At 42.8% G+C, this 20,248-nt stretch overlaps 1 protein-coding gene across 1 annotated transcript; it reads right to left on the reverse strand.

Annotated features, from left to right (window-relative positions):
* Positions 1-139: 139 nt before the first annotated feature.
* On the reverse strand, positions 140-19,715 carry TICRR (TOPBP1 interacting checkpoint and replication regulator). The gene is made up of 22 exons (XM_025173616.2): positions 18,588-19,715; positions 17,104-17,389; positions 16,626-16,867; positions 15,603-15,852; positions 14,791-14,920; positions 14,230-14,372; positions 13,836-14,045; positions 13,189-13,322; positions 11,722-11,822; positions 11,151-11,244; positions 10,947-11,026; positions 10,049-10,288; positions 9,104-9,200; positions 8,567-8,630; positions 7,924-8,067; positions 6,341-6,434; positions 6,139-6,200; positions 5,295-5,423; positions 4,755-4,897; positions 2,137-4,300; positions 1,577-1,696; positions 140-425 (listed from the first exon to the last, which is right to left on the reverse strand). The coding sequence occupies exons 1-22, from the start codon at positions 19,242-19,244 to the stop codon at positions 310-312; spliced, it is 5,700 nt and encodes a 1,899-aa protein (XP_025029384.2). The 5' UTR covers positions 19,245-19,715; the 3' UTR covers positions 140-309.
* Positions 19,716-20,248: the final 533 nt, after the last annotated feature.

Raw genomic sequence — 20,248 nt, forward strand, 5'->3', positions numbered from 1 at the left:
AATCAGTTTCTCAGAGTAAATTAATTTATTTTGCAAAAGAACAATTTAAAAGTGGTTACTTTCACTGTTCTCCGTTCACGACATTCCTGACTTTTAAAACCTTATAAGGGCCATACCGTAGCATAGCCCTTACTTTAAAAAACCTATATAAAACACTGTTCTTTTTGCTGTCCTTGGAACTCAGCCATGGATCACTGCCAGCCACACACAGCAATGCCTTTTGGTGACCGAATCCTGATCTTGATTGTAAAGTTTGTCCCAAAGAGGTTGAATGTCTGGCTTAAAAATATTCCCATTTGCCTTCCCATTTCAGCAGAGTGGCCTTTTCCGTGAGTAGGTCTTAGTATTGGATCGCTTTCTGGCAGCTGTGCTGCGAAAAAGAGAGACGTCCTCGTTTGCAGCTCCAAACGCATCTGAGTCTTCCCCTGTATGAGAAAATATGTGTGAAAAATCCCAACAGAGCAATGTGAAGAACAGAGATGGGGGAACTCACTACTTGCTTGAAGGGTGTGTAGGGCTTTCTAACTTCCATAAGGGAATGTCTTTTCAAAAGAAAGATGAAAACAGTTTGCCGTCATCCAGCTTAGCATCAAGTTGCAGCTGAAGGGGAAAAGGAATCAGGCTTCCTCCCCTCTATCAATTCTTATTTGGGTGTCCCTGGGTTAAGAACGCCCAGTTTAAGGACGACCCATAGTTAAGACAGAGCCTATTGTAGCAAAATTCGAGTTCAATACACAATACTACTTATACAGTATTACACAATAATACTGTTCCGGCTTACAAATGCAACTTAAGGACAGATCTTGGGAACAGAACCCGTTCTTAAACTGGGGACTACCTGTAGTTCTTTCCAACCACCGGCAGCTTCTGCTTCCCTTCACTTGCTTTCATTCCTGCTAGTTATTATGCACACGTTTCTGTGTAACCATGCTTAGGGTAATTCACGGCTAGGGACAATCTCAAGTCAACCTGAGAGCTACATCCATGCAGTGTTAGAGAAAGGGTTGCCATCACCACTTTTTTTTTTTTGACTTTCCAATCTTGCCTACAGCCCTGGAACTCCTAAGTGGTTCCCCATCCAAATATTAACCTGAATGGACCCTGCTTAACTCCTAAGGTGGTCTGGGTGCTGCCATCTGCTGAGTTCAGTCACCATTCAAAGGTAGGGTTAAGGAAAGTTGACCTCAAACAAGCCACCGTTTCAGCTACAGTTCCTGCTCAGAAAATCAAACCTAGCTGCAACCTGGCTTCATGCCCTATGGATATTCTCCCAAGATCATTGTAACCAAAAGCCAGCGCTTGAATTTGCTTGTTTGCCTTTCTCACTTCGCATCATTTTCTTTTCTCATGTTTTTAAAGAGCAGGGGCTTTCTCATTATCGGCATTGAAAAGCCCTTCCTTGGCTGAAAAGGAAGTACAAATGTTTCAAATATGCAAGCCTCAGATGCTTTGGAGGACGTCAGGAACTTGCACCTTCACAATACTACATGCAAGAAATTTAGCTCCATTTAAATGTTGTTACTCTGGGGCTTTTCCCTGGCATTACACCAGTTGTTTAAAATGCAACCTTGTGTACCTTTTGGGCACTTCCTCAGGGATGCAGGATGGCCTTTATAGAGGAGTGGGGACTGTTCCAGTGCCCAAAGACCACTAGCAGAGATCACACCTTTTCCTGAAGATTTGGGTGGAGTCATATCTGGAGTTGGGAAAACAGGAGGGTTAAAAGTACTTTAAGAAACTGCATCTAACATTGGAGGAAAATCTAAGGAGCTCTTCACAAGAGGTAAAATGGCTTTCATTGAGCCCACTGGCTGTAAGTAGAAAATAAAGCAAGGAATCAACAGTTGTGTGTAGGCTTTTCCTGGCAGCTCATTAGAATTATTAAAGATCAAGATCAGGTTCAATGCCCTTCTCATGACATCAACATACCACAGAAGAAATGAACCAATGACCGAGATAGGTGGTGAGCCTCCCCTTAACTGAATATGTAAAAGAGAGTCTGAACAGCCACCTGCTTGGAATGCTTTAATTTGTACTCAAACTCTAGGGTTATATGAAAGGGTCTGGCAGATGGGAATAACATATTTAATAACTGCCTTGAAAGGACAATAGTAGGTATAATCAGTCCAAAAGTACCTGAGAAGCTGAAGATGTCCTCCAAGATCATTGACTTGGAGGATACTGTCTGTTCTCCCACGCTCAGCCGTTTGGTTGAGTAGACAGCTGCTTCAGGGTTCTCTCTTATTAGGCATGGCCTTTTCATTTCCTGGCTGGCCTCTTCTAATGGTGTTTGCTCCAAAGCCCTTTTTCTAGACTCTAGCCCCAGAGAGTTCCTGCAAATGTTTTCCTCCTTACTGCCCTCTGTATCACTGCCAAGTGACTGATCTTGAAGCTTATATATTCCTTCAAGTTCTGGTTCTCCCAAGTGCTGAACCTTTCTGCTACTGAAGAGTTCTAATGCTTCCCTGCCCCCTGTACATGGGGCTGGCTCTTCTCCAACAGCTTCTGCTGGCCTTTCGCTTCTGTTGCAGCCAACAGCAGCCCTTTTTCTTCGTGGCCAATCTTTGATAGCTTCAGGGGTAACCTTCCCTTTATGTTTCGGAGATGGAGTCCAAGGGATACCAATGCTGCCCTGGGATGGGGAAGTTGTAGATGAGGTACAGAGAGTTGGTGAGTATGACTGGCATATATATGTCTGCCCACCAATCCCAAACTTCCCAGGGGTATTATGGGCAGAGCGAACACAAGACGGTGAGATGGACACTGGTTCCAATTTCTCTGAGTGCCTACTACACCAGGCCACTGAAAGATCCCCCGTAGTACGATCATTTTCCTCCCCCTTGAGTTTTTCAGGTACAAGAGGCTGCTGTTCCTCACCTGCCTCAGAAGCAACCTTTTTAATGCGGAGCTTTGGCAGACCAGAAGCTTGCATTTCAAGCTCAACCTCGTAGGTCGATGGAGGAGCTGCAGCCCCAACAGTACCAGATATTGCCATCCTTTCAGCCATCTCAAATCGTGCTGCAGCTTCCCGTTGCCTTCTGTCAGGGGTGCAACGCAATGCATAGGCACAAGAACCTGACTTTGAGATTGCAAGCAGGGAGGCCTGATCATGTCCGGGAGGACTTGAGAAGAGCAGAGGTTGAAAACCTACACCTTTTTCTACTGAAGAAATGGTACTTTGTGACACCTTGGGACCCTGATCTACATGAGAACTCTCCGAAAGAGACTTGTTGAGAAGGGGGGACACATCTAACTGTTCACACATTACTATGGCATGTGCAATGTGTGTGGGATTATTGGAGGAGAAGGCAGGAGGCAGGCATCTCTCTAAATCCCTCTTCTTACTTGGACTTATTATTTTAGCTGTTTGCTCAGATCTCTGATCCAAGGATATCACCTCTGTATTGCCAGGCTTAAAAAATGGGCTGGTTTTAAGAAAAAGACTCCTGCTGTTCATACAGGGATGCTCCTCCTCAGGCAAGCAAGGAGGGGAGCTGAGAGCTTTTATTGGGGAGGTCTTTCTGACGGTTTGAGTTTCTTGGGGAGTACAAGACTTTCTTCCCAGCTTTTCCCTAGCTGGAGAGAATGTGCAAGGGCTCACAGCTTTTGCCGGCCCGTTACAAGGTGGAGAGAGACCATCAGACTGGAAAGCAGAATGAATCTCTGAAGAGGTCTCAGTGAGAGTCCTAATATTTGGAGACAAACCCAGTTCTGGATGTGTGTCTTTGAAGGTTGCGGATGATGCAACTGAGAGCAGAGAGTTCACCTCCACGGATAAGAATGGCTCTGGACACGTATTTCTTCTTATCTCAAAAGTCCGGTTCTCAGCCGAAGCCGTGGGCGCTGTTTTCTGGGCAATTCTCAAGGAACGTCTTGGGGACTGCAGTTCTGAGCGTGACTTCCCCTGAACGCTGAATGGGGATGGAGGAGCTGACAGAATAATTGGTGAATTGGGACCCTCTGCAGGCAAAACAAATACATCATCCAGCATCTCAGGCAGTGGTTGCTTTTTGGGAGTTTGCAGTTCTGCTGCCTTGGATGGGGAAGGATACCTGCCCTTCCTCTCTGTTATCCGGGGCAGACGGGATTCCTTATTTTCAGTGGATTCAGACAAGGACTTGCTCTTCTGTCTGGCAGGTGAGAAAAGATTTCCCAAACATTTTGCCACAGAGTTTTTAAGGGCTGGGGTTTTCGGGGGAGCCCACTGTGCCTTTTCTTGAATCCGAGGAGATCTTCTCAACGTGCTGCTGCTGGGATTTAAGAGCTCCTGGAAAGATTGAGAACAACTCTTCCCTGGTGCCTGTGGAAGACGTGTGAAAAGAGATCACTGCTTTGGGATACAGAGAGAGGAAAAGAATAAGCTACACACTTTTTAAGCATGAAGATTAGTATGTCCGATACAAGATATGTGAAAACAAAGGGCTTTATAGAACTGGAGAATGTAGTAATTTTTTTATAATATAGCTAGACCTCATCAACTAAGACCATTTAACAACCTTAAAAATGGTATGTATCTTCTTCAATTATCAGCAAAGGAATCTCAATTTGATCTCATTGAACTCTTACAAATTTGAAATAAATATATAACGAGGAATCCATTACGTGTCAGTAGCTTGAGGTCATTTTTAACTGTACAAATGCCAAGCAGATGCCCTGTAAATGTTAAACTACAATCTAGAAGCAAGAGCTGTTAAAAAGAGCAAGGAAACTGGAAAAACAAGTATTGAGAAAAATAGGAAGATGGGCAATTCTACCTGAGGAACAGGCTCATCAAAGATGAGTTGTTTTCTTCTTGTTCGGGGAGAGCCCATCCTCCCCAAGCAAAATCCATCAAGAACTTCTCCAAAGAGAATGCTCTTAGGAGATTGGGTGGCTTTTACGGGAGGTGAAGCCAGACCTGTGAATAAAAATCCAACAGTTCAGAGAGGCTTAAGCAACTGGGTCTGTAAGTTCATAGAGCAAACTCTGCCTACCTATGATTGCCATTTATCATGATAAATCGGAATGCAAAACCCATGGCCCCCCAAATACTACTGAACTACACCTCCTAGCATCATTCAGCCAGACTTGCCAATGGTGAGGGATGCTGAGAACTTTACTGAAATAATATCTGGAACGTTGGAGGTTGTCTACTCTGTATTAGAATATAGGGAAGGCTTTGGTACAATTAAACTAGTAATAAAAAAACAAACCAGTTCTAAGTAGTGGAGAATTGACCAAACACAGATACTGATACAAGTCAGGAAACCTCAATCTTTCCCTTGCTTGCATCCCTGTTAGATCTTCTTGCTCACCTGGCTCTTCCAGATGTACAGAATGTACTTGTGGTGTTTTCTTCTTATCTGGCTCTAGGGAGTGGAAGGAGTTGGAGAGAAATTTATCCTGCATCAATTGCTTTATCCGTGGACTTCTTCTTAAACTACCTTTTAGGAAAACAGAACAAAGGGGGAGACTCAAGAAGCGCTAATGCTTGGTATAGATGACATCGCCCTTAGAAGGAAATACTGAGGACTGGAAGCCCTACTCATCAAAAGAAACAACACTTGAAGGTCCATCAAGGATTCTTTAGATACAACTATTTTCAGAAGCATAAATTGGCAGGATGGGGAACTGCTGGTCTCTGTCTCTAGCCAGTAAGTCTTCTAGACCAGCACTAAGAGACAGAGCTAACGCTAAGCCTGGACACTCAACTATAAAGTGCTGTGGTTAGCATAGCCCAATGTCCTTTAGAGAGATGCTTCTTTTTCACATACACACACAATATTGACCCAGGTGAAACTGTAGCCACTTTGTACCAGTGGGGAAAGGCTGAGTCCCCAGCTCATCTGTGACTCCAATCCTGCCTCTGCGATTCTGCAAAGGATGAAAGCAGCTGAGATAACAATGCCACACCTATTGCATTGCTCTGTGCCCAGAGCCAGAATTTAGTCATTTCTCAAATTCCTGTTGAGGTTCAGACAGTATCCTGTGTACAAGCTAGAGTAATCTATAACAGACCAAGGTTAGAGATTCATGGAGAATGCTTGTTCCTTCTTGCTTTGCTACAAAGATAATTTTAGTTGCATTCTTCTAACCAGTGTCTCTCGATTCTGGAGTCACTTTGATATGCAAAGAAAGAGCTTGTCAATCAGTACTTACAGGTTATGATTTTTTCAGGAGATTCTTCTACAATGCCAACATCAGACCCAGGATCTGAACACCTTTGAAGAAAAGAATGTTTGAAAATCGGTGGAGCGGCAACTGGTGTAGAAGTAAAGAAAGGAAGTAAGAAAGGAACTTCTATTTTATTCCAAGTAAGACTGGCAAATTGCTGTTGAATGAATCTGACGCTTTCACTCACCGGCCTGTAATCTGCCTGTGCAGCAGCCTCTTGGAAATCTGCTTGTGCAAGGGGGTTTCTGCCACCCGTTTGGTCAATAGCTTGTGATGAGCTGCTACAAACAGAGTAAGATGTGTGAGGAAATAAGCCTACACTAAGCAAGTCAGGTGGAGATGAAACATTGCTGTTTGCTTCATGTTTAGAAAGCAAGGATACTTCTTTTCAGAACTAAATTTGTATTACAAGCAGCTTCTGCTCCCCCCCATTATCATGACAAACACTGTCATGTCTTGAACATGATCACATTTTTTTTCCACGTAAGCTGTACTGGATGAACTCTGCTTTATCAGATGTAGGGTACACAGTCCTGCAAAAAGGAATTCCATATACACACAGCTATTACGTGGGGGTGGTGAAAGGAAAGGTGAGAGACAGAATTGCTTTCCCTCACATCACTGTTCAAATGTTTTTTAACTGCCCTGGAAGGGAAGACCCTGACACGCCCTACAGAATGATGGGCATGTCACCGCCCTCTGTGTATAGATGTGATGGAATGGAATGGATGAAGGCCAAGCTCAGGCAGATAAACATTTTCTTAGCTCGCCAGAACCGCATGGGAGGAACAAGAGGATGAGACTGGCACCTCCCTGAGGAATTCACACTGTTGTGGCTGGTGGACTTTGGGAACTGGGGTTTTAGTCTGGGAAGATTCTTGCTAGAGGTTGTAGCTAATAAACATAGCTGGATTGAATTGGCATTGTCTCTTGGAGTTCCTTGGGCTAGGCCTGACATCAATCAAAATGTTTATCTGCCTGAGCTTGGCCTTCATAATTCCATTCCATTCCATCACATTAAACCTCTTGCCTAAGATGGCAAGAATTCCCCCATCCCTCAGCCGCACAAATACTTCCCGGCCTGCAACCATCACGACTATATTCTCTTGTCTTCTATACTTCAGATACCATCAGCAATGCATGCTGGGCAGCCTTCTATATCCACCATGACATTTAAGCTCCTTCCTGGAAATCTAGCAATGATTTCCCTCTTAATCTAACTGGACCACCAGCATCAACTTGCCTCAGTTTTGCTAAGACCTCATGTTCCTTTCCCCCAAATGTGCCAATTTTCTAATCTGGACCCTGCCCTCATTGACTTCCCAGCCCTGACAACTGCATTGTTGCAAAGCCTGTTGCTACAGATTGTATTTGGGACACCCAACTTTTAGGAGCACAAAAAGTAACAGGGGCCACAGTGAAGTGGCCTGCTGGGATAGAACTAGTCTAACGTCATTAAGTAAATGTCTTTAATGATGAGTTCACAGGTCTTTAATGATGATCCTTGCCTGTCAGATTAAAAAACCAGTTAGCTGTCAATTTTGGGAATGGTTCTTGGGAGTGTTTCTGAACCTTAGGGCCTCGTGTTACGTATATTTAGTTTAAGTGCTTTGCCTCAGAAAGCAGAGATGCTAAACTCTTAAATGGATGCTTAGAGAACAGCAAATGTAGTCATTGTAAATAAAAGTCATTTATGGAATAGGGGAGACTTGTGCCAATTGGCAAGGCGCTTATTCAAGCATCCTCGTATTCTATCCATTATTCTCTTACCTCTAACGTCTTCATTAGATCTGGGTTTATCTTTCAGATCTTCTAAAATGGAAACTGACTGGCTCCGAGCAATCTTTGGTAAGGAACGTTTGCTCAGAGGTAACATTTCTTCATTGAAAAGGTTTCTTCTCACCTTTGTCACTTCTGAAAGTGACGGGAAAAAAAGAAAAAAAAGGTTTGCTGATGTACAAGCATGTCCTAGACAAAACCAATCATCAGTAAGATGTTTAAGAAAAACATCAGTTAAGATGTGTTTAGGGCAAACATCTAATTACTCCTGTTCATCAGATCAGTTCTGATGAAACTGATACAATTTGTGGATGTATTATGTAGGGGAGTAGGGTAGAATTAAGGGTATTTGAGATAAAATGGATTAAAGGAGGTTTGTAAAAATAAGCAGGTGCGAGATTTTTTAATGAATGTCTATGAAAGAGTAATCTCTTCAGCTATGCAAGTGAATAACTTGTACCAACTAGCTTGATTTTCTCCCCTTTAGCCAATAAGTTATGCTGAAGAGAGAAAGCAGCAATTTGGGTGGTGGGGGGAGAGGATCCTGTTTTAGGACATGAAGTTTCAGCCTAATATCTTATCTCCCTGTAATGTGAGAGAAATATCACTTCACTTCCTGCTTAAGAAGGCATACCTTGTACTCCCGTTTTCTTTGAAATGGGTGCCAATTTGACATCAAAGGGCACGTGAGATCTGTCCTGAAAATTTAGAACATGGTGTTAGAAAGATTGCAAAATTACATCATTTTACAGGCTTCACTTGAAAACTCATGCCAGTGAATGAAAGCTATTTCATTCCAAGTTCTGCAGAAAGTAAATTATGGCTCTCCCTTCCATGCACAAAAGCTATCACGCTTTCCAGAAGATTATCTGGAGGTTGAGTCATGGCAACTGGACTTCTTTTCTTTTGGCTTGATACATTTCGCTGCTTGTCCAAACAGCTTCTTCAGGACAAGCAGTGAAACGTATCAAGCCAAAAGAAAAGAAGTCCAGTTGCTATGATTTAACCTCCAGATAATTCCACCTGGATGACTGAGAATCTTCATCAACATTTTCCCAAAAGATTGTTCTTTATGCAACAAAGTTGCCTTTTCTAACAGCTGTGTGCATCTTCACACATGATTCTGTCCCTTTAATCTTGCAAGCCATTTGCTCCCCAACAGAAGTTTCACCTTTCTCCTGTGGTTCCGGGATGCTTGAGGAATTTCTATTTGGCGTAAGTTCTGTGACACTTCCGTGATACTTCGATGTCTGGCTAACGGATGCTTTCTGGAAGCAGAAGACAAAGTTTTCAGCAAGTGAAGCAGAAACATTTAGATTCTAGCTATACTTCTTAAGATGTAGGACCTTTGCTTCCCCACCATGAAGCAAGGTTGACATTTTTAATATGCATTAGATTGAGTTTCTCACACACTAATGCAGTGTTTCTCAACCTTGGCAAATTGAAGATGTGTGGACTTCAACTCCCAGAAATCCCCAGCCAGCATTGCTGGCTGGGGATTTCTGGGAGTTGAAGTCCATACATCTTCAAGTTGCTAAGGTTGAGAAACACTGCTCTACGGTATATGAGCAAGAAGTTCCTACTGTCAGGATTTTCCCAAATAAAGTCACTGTACTGAGCAATTCCTCCAAACAATCCTGAGAACATTATCTTCCACTTTCCTGATCTGACCTGGGAGATCTGGGATGTGAGATTACTTGGAGGAGAAGCAGAATTGGCCAACAGCTAGATTTTCCAGGAAGGACCTTTTAGATAAGTGGTATGTAACTATATTTGTATATATTTGTAGCTATATTTGTGGGTTAGCACAGTTGACTCTAGCCCAGAGTGCTGGTTGGGGAATTCTGGGAGTTGAAGTCCACACATCTTCAAGTTGCCAAGGTTGAAAAACACTGAACACTTCAGGATATTAGCCCAGCAGATACGGATCAATTCTATCTTTCACCCAATAACAACTAATATTGTGATTACATAGAAATTAGATTACAGAAGCAGAAGAAGCCCTGAAAAAAAGTAAACAGAACTCACATTTTGCATAGATCATGTAAGGTTGCTTCTACATTTTAGCCTAAATTAAACTCAGTACCATTTATTCCTTTTTCTGACATATACCTACCGCTTCTTAGCAGATCGGGTACGCAGTTCTTTCAGCTCATCTGCTTCAGTGTTTAAAGAACCTGTTTTAGAAAGTGGAACAGAGGCAGCAGAAGCAGGAAGGGATGACATTTGCGCCTCCTGAGTTACGGAATCATCGCTGAAGAAATCCACTGGAAGGACAGAAGCTAACTTAGGGGGAATCTCTGTTCCCAGACTGTAGTACAAATCACCAAGAGTCTTTGGCATAGATTCCATATATCTGTAGGGAGAGCATAACCATAGGATTTTAATCTTGGTGAAATTTATGTACCAGGCTCTGTACTCTGCTTTGTCATCGAAGTGCAAAACATTTTCACTCTCTCAATACTTCTGTTTTAAGTGTTAAACAGGTTGGTTTGCTAATTATGGAAACATTTGGCTAGTCTGCATAAAAATAGTATTGAATAGATACTCCTTGCTATCTCCAAATGAAACCACTCCAAATATTCAACTGCATCATCCAGGATTCCACTCAGGGGGAACTCTTTTCTTACAACTAGATCTTCAGTTCAACCACTGAAATAGTTTTGCTTTCAATTTACATTTCACCTTTAGAGCACTCATGGCAGCATGCTGTATGTTCAGTATATCAGCAGTAATCTTCAAAAGTAAATGAATATTTGGGAAATATGGTGGGATAGAGACAAAGAAGTAAATCCCAATAACAGACACTTAAAGCCAGACTTTCCATTTTACAGGCAATAACACAAGGCCAAATTCTGTGACTTTATTATCGCTGAGTACTGATATGCAGCATGTGGAGCACAAAACATTTAATGTACTCCTATTCTTGAGTGCTATGGATAATGGAATCAGTGTTATTTTTCCTGCTGTGTTCAAATTTTCTCATTAAAAAATCTTTCAGCAAGAGCACTTACATATCTACAACTTCTTCCAAAAATCTGGTGAGGTATCCTGGGTCTTTACTCAAGCACAACATCCTAAGTAACTCCGTCATCTGCAAGAGAACAGAGTTCCCAAATCCTTGATGCTCAGGCCTCAAGCTGCAATTCAGGGCAACTAAAGGCAAAGCCTCACTTTCCAGAACTCAACAGATGTTTAACACCCCCTTCTTCATCTACCTCTTCCACAAGCTGCTCCATTCTGTCTGTGCTGTTTGGCAAAGAAGGACATTGCAGGCACATTTCCAGGCGCAAATATACTTGAAGTTGGCACCTTTAAAAAAAGGAGAAGACAAGGAAATTGAGGGGAGATATTCCTTGTTTCTCTTCCCCTCCCCATCTGTTCAAAGCAGCAATAAAAATGGACTCTGTGTGTGCGCGCGTGGGAAATTACTCTGAAAAGCATTTTCCCCACACAGCCCAAAGCTGCAAATGTTCCTGATTAATACCAATTACAGTAGCATTTTGGGTGAAGGGCATTTCAATTGCTTATCAATCGGTTTTATTACTGTCAACTGTTTTAGTGGAAAAGCAGTCTACAAGTGTGGTAAAATAATACATTTTCCCAAGACTAATTATGTACTGGGTATATTTAAATATTTTGGGAACAACATAAAGGGAGTCCATTTAAATCAAAGACAACATCACGGGAAGTATTCAGCTCAATCCCTCCACTTATGCACTGGGGAATCCCATTTGCCTAAACATTATCTGAGTCAATTATTTTAGAAGCAAACATCAGGTCTCGTACTCCTTGATTCTGGTTTCTTTATCAGGGTCAGTGGCAAGTTGTTGACGAAGAGTGCTGGTGGCCTTCAGGAGACTGCCTCGGATCGTGTCTAGACAAGCTGCCTACGAACACAACATCAGAGAGGAAGACGTTACTGCGGATACACACAGAGTACAAGTGGCAACCTTAGAAGCAGCCCATTGGAATAACCACACAAATACAAAGAGGCGATCTAATTAAATGAGAAAAACAGGGCAGTTGGGGAGTATCAAAGAGATACTTATTTAATAGATTTATATGCCACTGCTAAATCTTACAGTCTTGTATTAAGGAGCAATCCAGTTAAGACAGAAGAAATTCCATTTTTCTTCCTTTATAGAGAGGCAGATGACATTTGAATAGAAAACGAAAAGACACGCAAGATGTTCCCTGCATGATGAGCAAGATGCCCTTTTCAAGCAAGAACAGAATTTCCTTGCTCTATTTTAATATCTTTTAATATTACATTAAACATTAATTTTTTTATAACAATAATATAAACTGAGATAAAAGTAATATAAACTGAAACATGAGATGACTATTACAAAGTCAAGATTTGCTGGATGGTGGCTTGTTTTAATCCAGTCAGCCTTATTGGAGATTTATACTTTGTTTCTGCAATGAAAACAAGATTGCCTTTTGGGGCCACCATTTTCCTTTGGACCTGGAGAATTTCATCTTTTATCCTAGCATATACCGCTTTCTTATAGTCTGTAGACCAATTGCATATAATGTGGAAAGGATCCTGAAGGGAGAGGAAAAAAGGCAAGTGACAACCATCGTAGAAACCCACTCAGTTGCCCAGCTTACACAGAGCCATGACCAACAGCTGCTTTGCAGGAGGTTCCCTAAGGGGTGTGTGTAGGCAGGCAGGCCAGAATAATTCACAAAGCCTGGTTAACTGGACTCTTCCTTCCCACAGAACCATTACTGCCAATTGCCCATAGACATTTGTTTGAAAATATATAGATAAAAATTATTTACAATTGCTTTAACCATTCAATTTAATGGTTTAAGTTGCTTCCGGTTTGCTTGGGAGGGTCATTGTCCTGATAAGTAGGATATACACACTGAGGATACATAAATCAATCAATGTAAATTATTCTCCCCAGCAATGAACTAAGGGGATGGACACTGATCAGGATGCAGTCAAAACAGAAGCAAGATGGCACTCTCAGCAGACTGGGGGAAAGCTTGCGGAGCATCTTTTCAAAGAAAATTAGAAAACAGAGGTCAAACTTTTCCTTGATGCTAATGGCCATTTCAACACATAGATAAGCAATTTATATTTCTATAATATAAAAGGAAGCTAAAGAGTAAAGGCTTATATTTCTATAATATAGAAATATAAGCCTTTACTCTTTAGCTTCCTTTTCAGTGCTCTGTACAATAAAATCTGTGAAAAACCTCTGGGTGGCAAAAATAGGTGTATTTAAGCAGTCACGCTACCTCATTGGATTTCTGAAATGTATTAACAGCTGTCACCATATCTTGAGAACATGCAAATAAATTTTCTCCATCCATCATAGCCTTCTGGTAGTTCGTAGTGATGTAAGAAAGCATTTTGTCTTCAGTACTGAAGTCTGTAAAAACACACACACACAAACAAAATATGATATTCTGTGCCAAAATATAATAATATAACAATTGCTTATTTTATAACACAGTGAATTTACAGCGAGGAAATCATAAAAACCTAGAGGTATGGAGACCTAGGAGAAAAAGGGAAAATGTTGGAGAATAATTTTCTCCCATTTGCTCAGTTTTTTCCTCCCAAATGCTTATGCATTTTTACTCACTCCCAACACTGGATCTTCACATTTCCATTATTAACAAGCCAGACCTCTCCATGTGGACTGACCTAATTTACATACTAAGAAATCTCTTATAATTCAATTATCCATATTTGGTTATCTCATTTAGAGCAGAAGTTTCAGTCTTCTAGAATACTGCCATTTCTCCCTTAAATCTAATCTGTACTAAAACACTCAGCTTTTACCCCCTCCTCTTGTTCAGATTTTATTCTGAAACACTGGGCTTTTAATTATCATCTACCCACTACCCATGACAGGCAGCTGATCTTCTCCTGCACAAACCTATCTTGGTTTTGCTTTTTCTTCTCTTTTCTTCCCCTTTATCATCCAATCTTCTGGATAGCAGCCTTTGGCACGGCTTTTTGTTCACTGGCAGGTCTCCATCTGGCTGATATTTTTGAGCTTTTACATTCAGCATGGCAACGTTCAGCATCTGAAGAGAACGAGGCATGGTTTTCATTTTCTGCCTAATGGGTGTCCGGGGAACTCCACCTACTCAAATGAAAAACAGAAGCGGAATGTGAATTTGGTTCATTAGAGTCCAACAGATCAATAGCATACAGATCGTACAAAGCACAACTATTTATCAGGGACGATGTGGTCTTTATTTAAGTAAGGGAGATTTGTTTTCTGGTGTTTTCATCTGCATGATTATAAAGAAATATAAAATGCATACATCTCCTTTTCTGGTCTTGGGGGTGAGATGAAACTGTATGCTCAGAAATTTTTTTCTGGTAATATTCTGCTAGGGACTGCATCAGCTCCATTTCTGGTTTTGGAGTCTCCTCTTCCTCTTTAGTAGAACTTGCTTGCAGCATCCTGTGCGGGGGAGGGGGGAGGAAAATGGATAAAAGCAAAAAAAGTAATGTCCCTTCCCCACTGGCTGTAACAACTGGCAGGATTTTGCACGTCTGACTAACAGTTAAGATTCCTTCCTCTTGCATTGTTCAGCTCAGAAATGAATCTGCAAAATTTCAGGACCATTCCTGATGAGCATACCTAAAGGTTGCACATTCAAGACATTTTCAGTGAATATCCAGATGCATCTCTTTTAATTTAGGCATGTGTCTTTGCTCAGCACAAATGCTTATCCTTTGCAAGAGACTATGGGAGCCAAATTTAGTCTAACTGAATTGCATTTTAGCTAGTAATTGTGGAGTATTTGGGGTCTAGGTCTGCTCTTCCCCAAACTATACTACTACTTAAGGTCAAGCAAAAAAAAAAAAAAAAGAATTACCTAAATGATTCCATCAAGTGTGAACTTGCACCACAGAGGTTTGACACAGTGTACCAATCTTCAAGGACTGCAGTACTCCACCTGTGAGTGCAGGACAGCTCCTGCTGGGCCCATTCTGGACATAATGTCTCTGTTAGACATGCATAGATGGAACATAAAACAAAAAAAGACAAATACAGCATTATTAGTGGGCTTGCACCTTCCCAGTTGTGAAAAAAGTTGCATCAAATCTTACACATGCCTAGACAGAGCTTATTCCAGGCAAGAATGAGTAAGATGCACTTTCAGATATTATGGATGAGCCTATAATAAAACTGATAATAGCTTTCTCCAGACTGACCCTATCCAGATCTCTGGAAGGGGTTAGGAAATCAGTGGGTCTGGGGGGAAACAGGCTCCAGTTCAATCCTAGCAACACTGAGTTGCTGTGGATTTTAGGGTCTATCACAGTGTGGAGGCTTTTTATGCTTTTTACCATATACAGTGGCATTATTTACAGCCAGCATTTACAACACAGTCCCGGTGTCCACTCGGTGTCAGATTTTCTCCTAAGTCTCCCTCCCAGAGACTATGAATTTCAATCCTCCAAAGGTCCCACTGAAATGGTAGTCTGGGGGCTAGTTCCCCTTCTGCTAAATGGGTGTTTTGTCACTGGCCACACCCACCACATGCCATCAAAATTCCAAACAGGTCCTTGGCCAAGAAAACTTGTCTATACCTGGAACGCTACAAAAGGTTCCTTTTCAGACAAAATACTGGAGGGCTTCTTTGAACATCTGAAAACCACAGTGGTAAAAAAAGATCAAATTTACCAGGACTTGTTTGATGGCCTTCGTCTGAGTCATCCACAGCTTGACTTAGCACATTGCTCACAATTTCTGGAAGACAGAAGTCCTCATCCTTGGAAAAGTTCTCTGCTGCAGATGTTTGAAGGAGGGATCTTTCTGCTTCTGCAACTTGCCCAGCAAAGAGCAGAGAAAGAAGGGCAGCAGTGCCAGAGATGGGGGAGAAAATGCCAGTACAAGGAGAATCAGCTCCAGATGAAAACGACACTTCAGCAACCTTTCCAACAGAAGGAGAACGTGCAAACAATTAGGGGGTATATAAACTCTTCCTGAGAAACTGATGCAGCTGGTGCAAAGCTTTGAAGGAGCGACTCTGTTTTGACAGTCCTTTCGGCAAAGCATCCTTTGAAGCTGACAAGCTGCTGTATTGTTTCACTTCACTTCTGGGATCCCACAGAGTTACTGAACTGCTGGACAAAGCCCCAGAAGGCACACAAGGAACTTCAGTGAGGAGAAGTTGCTACCGCTGAACCTCAACAAGGCAAATATTGTAGCTTACATGGAGCAAAGCTGTTCTGTACAAGCCTAAAGGCTGACATGTCCCCCCACCCCCAATTGAGTCCCTCACTGGGGGGAGATGGGAGGGGAGAAATCTAGTAAGTAAGTAAGTAAGTAAGTAAGTAAGTAAGTAAGTAAGTAAATAAATAAATAAATAACACAATTATTTCCTTCCCTCTTCTTAAGAATTACACTTTGGTAGCAACTTTTGGAGATTGGGGAACTGCATCTAAATCTTTCAGGAGCTGGCGTAACCCTTGGTTTCAAGAATAATGGTGAATTGTCTGATGTTGCTCCCGGCTGAAACTAAGCAAAGTGCAAGTTTACTTAGAGTAAGCAAACTCCTGGAAAACCTATCTACATTCCTCTGAGCTCCTGCCAAATATGGTGTTATCAATGAAACATAATCAATGTGACCATACTTATTAATTATGTAATTATTAGTTAATTAATTATAATTAGATTTGTTTTGCAGAACAAAAAGGGACTTACCATATGAAGTCCTTGGGCCAGAAGGTATTTTACAAAGTGCTGGAACAAAGAAATCTCTTGTGCTGAAGATCCCAATGGCTTACTCCGGAGAATCCAGCTCTCTGTATGAAGATTTCTAACATGCACTGCCCTCCAGTCTCTCACAGTGCATTTAAGATGTATATCAACTGTACCTTCAAAGTGCCTCTGGTTCAAAGTCAGAGGTTCCAGCACCACAGCACAACTCCAGGCTTCTTCTTTTCCTGTCCATTTTTAAAGATCAAAAATGTTGTACTTTATTTACCAAACAAACTTTCTATAATTTCTGTATGCAGTAATGAATAAAAGCTGAGACAATTGCTAGCATGTGACTATTATCCTGAGTGCCTTATAACAAGGGTTTCATTTTATCTGCTTAAAGTACAACTATGTAATAGAATAAATGCTCTTTTTCACAGCAGCTTCACTGCTCATGAACCATAAATATTATTTTCATTACCATCAGCCTTGAGGAGCAGGACTCCATCCAGATTTGGGAAGGACACTTGTAAAGAAGAAGGCAAGGAAAGCAAGCAGTTCAAAGATGAATCAAAAGGCAATATTTTAGTCCATGGGGTGAACGATGGCTCAGAACAGGAACACTCCACAGGGGAAGCTGGGATGGTCCCTTTTTTCTGATGATCTAAATACTGGATTAAGACCTCAGATGGCAAGATGCTGCCTCCCAAGACGCACATCACTTCAAACAACATACGATAGCCAACGTGATCTGGGGATTCAAGAAGCTGAAATGAGACAAATGAGAGAAGACCAGAATAAGGCTAATCACATAATGGTTGGAACAGTATAACATGGAAGACTAGGTTGAAATTGGGTTGCAGAGTTTGTAGTTTAGCCTGTTGGGGGAACTTACCCACTGACTTAGTATGCTGTCTGAATCAGACCATCATGTTAAGCTTCAGTATGGTTTATTTGAACACTGCATGTTGCATGAACTCAGCATCCCAATAATCATCATTTCCTACATGGGCCTGTTGGAGACTTCTATTCAATGACAGAGGATCTTCTCTGTGTTCCCCAGTAATATTGCAGTTTTGCAAAAGAGACAGTTCTGTTCCAACAATAGCATCCAAGCGATGGTACAAACTCCCCAGAAACATGAATATAGTTCAGTAGTTCCCAGTCTTTTATGTAGACTATTACAACATCATCCTAATCTTTGGAGGTTACCTTGTGAGTCAGCAGCTGGCAACCCAGCAACTGTGGTCTATGTGAATGTACAGACCCTTCTCACAGGCGCAAACAGCCTTTCCCAACTGGAGTTTCACAGAACCCTAGGGTTCCATGAGAAGTCGGTAGGGATTCCTTGAGAAGTTGTGCTAGCACTTGCAGTGGTGGGAATTTTTACGTGCTGCGACTCAGCTGCCAGCCTGCCACTTTGCTGTTGTTGTAAAAGGTGGATTGTGTAGGTTAGAAATGAATCGTATTGTGAAGTTTTTATATTTTTTGCCATTTTTATGCAGGGGCTCCCCAAGATTTGAAAATTATTTCAAGGCTTCCTCCAGGGTAACAATGTTGAGAAAGGCTGGGCACAAGTATTTATACATGATTCTGTACTTACAGTCTTTTCTGTTCAATTTGGTAGAAAGAAGAGCTGTAGGCATGCAGCATTTTGCACACTTCGTGAATGGGTAATCAGCATGCATGAAAACCTCAGGACCAGACACACCTATAGTCACAGTCTCAATGTAATTGAGAAAACTAGAGAATAGTAAGATGAAGTTGAAGTGTTACAATCAGAAAGTTCTGAATGTAGTCAATCACCTTAAAACCCAGAAGATGAACTTGGAACCACTGCTCTACCTCAGCCTCTTATCTCAGAGTTGTACAAATAAAACAATAACCAAAGTACGTATGATTTTTGAAGGAAGGAAAACAAATGCAGCAATATAACATGCAGAACAATAATCTTGAGATTTTTACCTTGGACTGTTCAGTGGTGTCCATCCAGTACAGAGTGACCTTCTGATTGGCCATCATTTCCTGAATTATCTTAGGGATGAATTTTTCTGCCAGGTCATGTGAAGGAGGCAGCTCCTCTGGTAAATGAGCATAATTTCCAGAAATAAATTGCCAGAGTTCCCTCTGGGAATGAGGGCAGGGAGATAAGATGAAAATGGCATTAGCAAAGCCATTGTGAGTGGAGTGCACCGGAGGGTTGTCCAAAGTCACCGTTAACTTGTTTTTTTGACTCCTCAGGACTGGTTTGGTAGGAGAGGCTATTTCGGGGCGGTCCCACTGATAGTCAAGCAATGTTTCTTTCAGAATATTCTGAGTCACGGTGGCTCGTGGAACTGGACCAGGTGAGCACGGAGTGCAGACCTGGTTCCCAACCCTGGCCTCCAGCTCCTCCTCAAAGTCTTCCCAACTGCGGGACCCAAGCTCCCGGAACCTGCCTACTTGTGAAGCCCGGCCACGGATTTCTGTGGATTCAAAGAACTTGAAATCCCATCGGACCTTAGCCAGACCAAACTTGCAACCCAAGTAGTTCAAGATCCTCAAGGTGCCCAGATGAAGAAGAACCTTCTCTGCGGAGTCAGCAGTGTCCAAGAGGAAAACCACATTGTGGGAGCAGCTCATGATGCTTCAGCCGCTTGTATTCTGGATACCGTACTCAGAAGCGCGAGGAGAGGGCATACACGTGAACCGAGATTTTGAGGAGGAGCCCACTCAGGCCTCTTATCTTAGCATCTTAACGTCAATCCTAAACACGCCAAAGATGAGAAATACATCCCCGTGACATAACCGGGGCCGTCCTTCCAAACATGCTTACAGCGGGGCTTCCAAAGCGGGAGGAACTTATGCCTCTGCTGGGGTTCACGGGCAGGCGCCATCCATCTCCAGAGGGTGCCCTTCTCAAAGAAAAGTGTTGCCCTCTCCCCATCTGCAAAAAAGCAGCCCCCCTTACTCTATCCCCTGGACCCCTTTGCAAATGGGGGCACAACCGGGAATGAGTACCGTGGGGACTCCCCCCTGCCCTGCCCCCGGTTGCCCTGGAAACTACCCTCCTGCCCCTCCCAGTTGCCCCGGTAATTACTCCCTTCTATTACCTTGATGACCACCCTCCTGCCCCCCCTCCTGGTTGCCCTGGTAACTACCCCCCTCTGTTACCTTGATGACTACCGTACTCTCCTACCCTCCCGGTTGCCCCGGTAACTACCCCCCACCTTGATGACTACCCTCCTGTCTCCCCCCGGGTGCCCTGGTAGCCACCCTCCCCCGCTTCCCAAGGCTATAGGAGACTAAGCGGCTTAACAAGGGAGGAGAGGGTTAACTGCTGTTCTCACGAATTCCTAACACCAGGGTTTCTCCCACTCCCTAACCCTTCCCGGGCAGCCCGCCCACGGAGGGAGAAGGGGCCAGCGCGGACCAGCTACCCGGACGGAGTCCCTCGAGCCGTCGCCATTACACCCGGGATCGCCTCGGCCCATCCAACTGCTGGCGCGCTTCGCTCTCTGCTTTCCCATTGGCTTGGAGGGCGAGCCTGGGGCCCTCCCCATTGGCTCGGCATGTTCCCCAAACCCCGCCTTCCCCGACCGCAGAGTCAACCTCCCCCCTCCTGCTCTTCTGATTGGCTGCCGCTG

Source organism: Python bivittatus, unplaced genomic scaffold, assembly GCF_059951505.1.
Source record: "Python bivittatus isolate LINGU-HERP-01145 unplaced genomic scaffold, Pbiv_v1 ctg000530_np1212, whole genome shotgun sequence".
Taxonomy (NCBI): Eukaryota; Metazoa; Chordata; class Lepidosauria; order Squamata; family Pythonidae; genus Python; species Python bivittatus.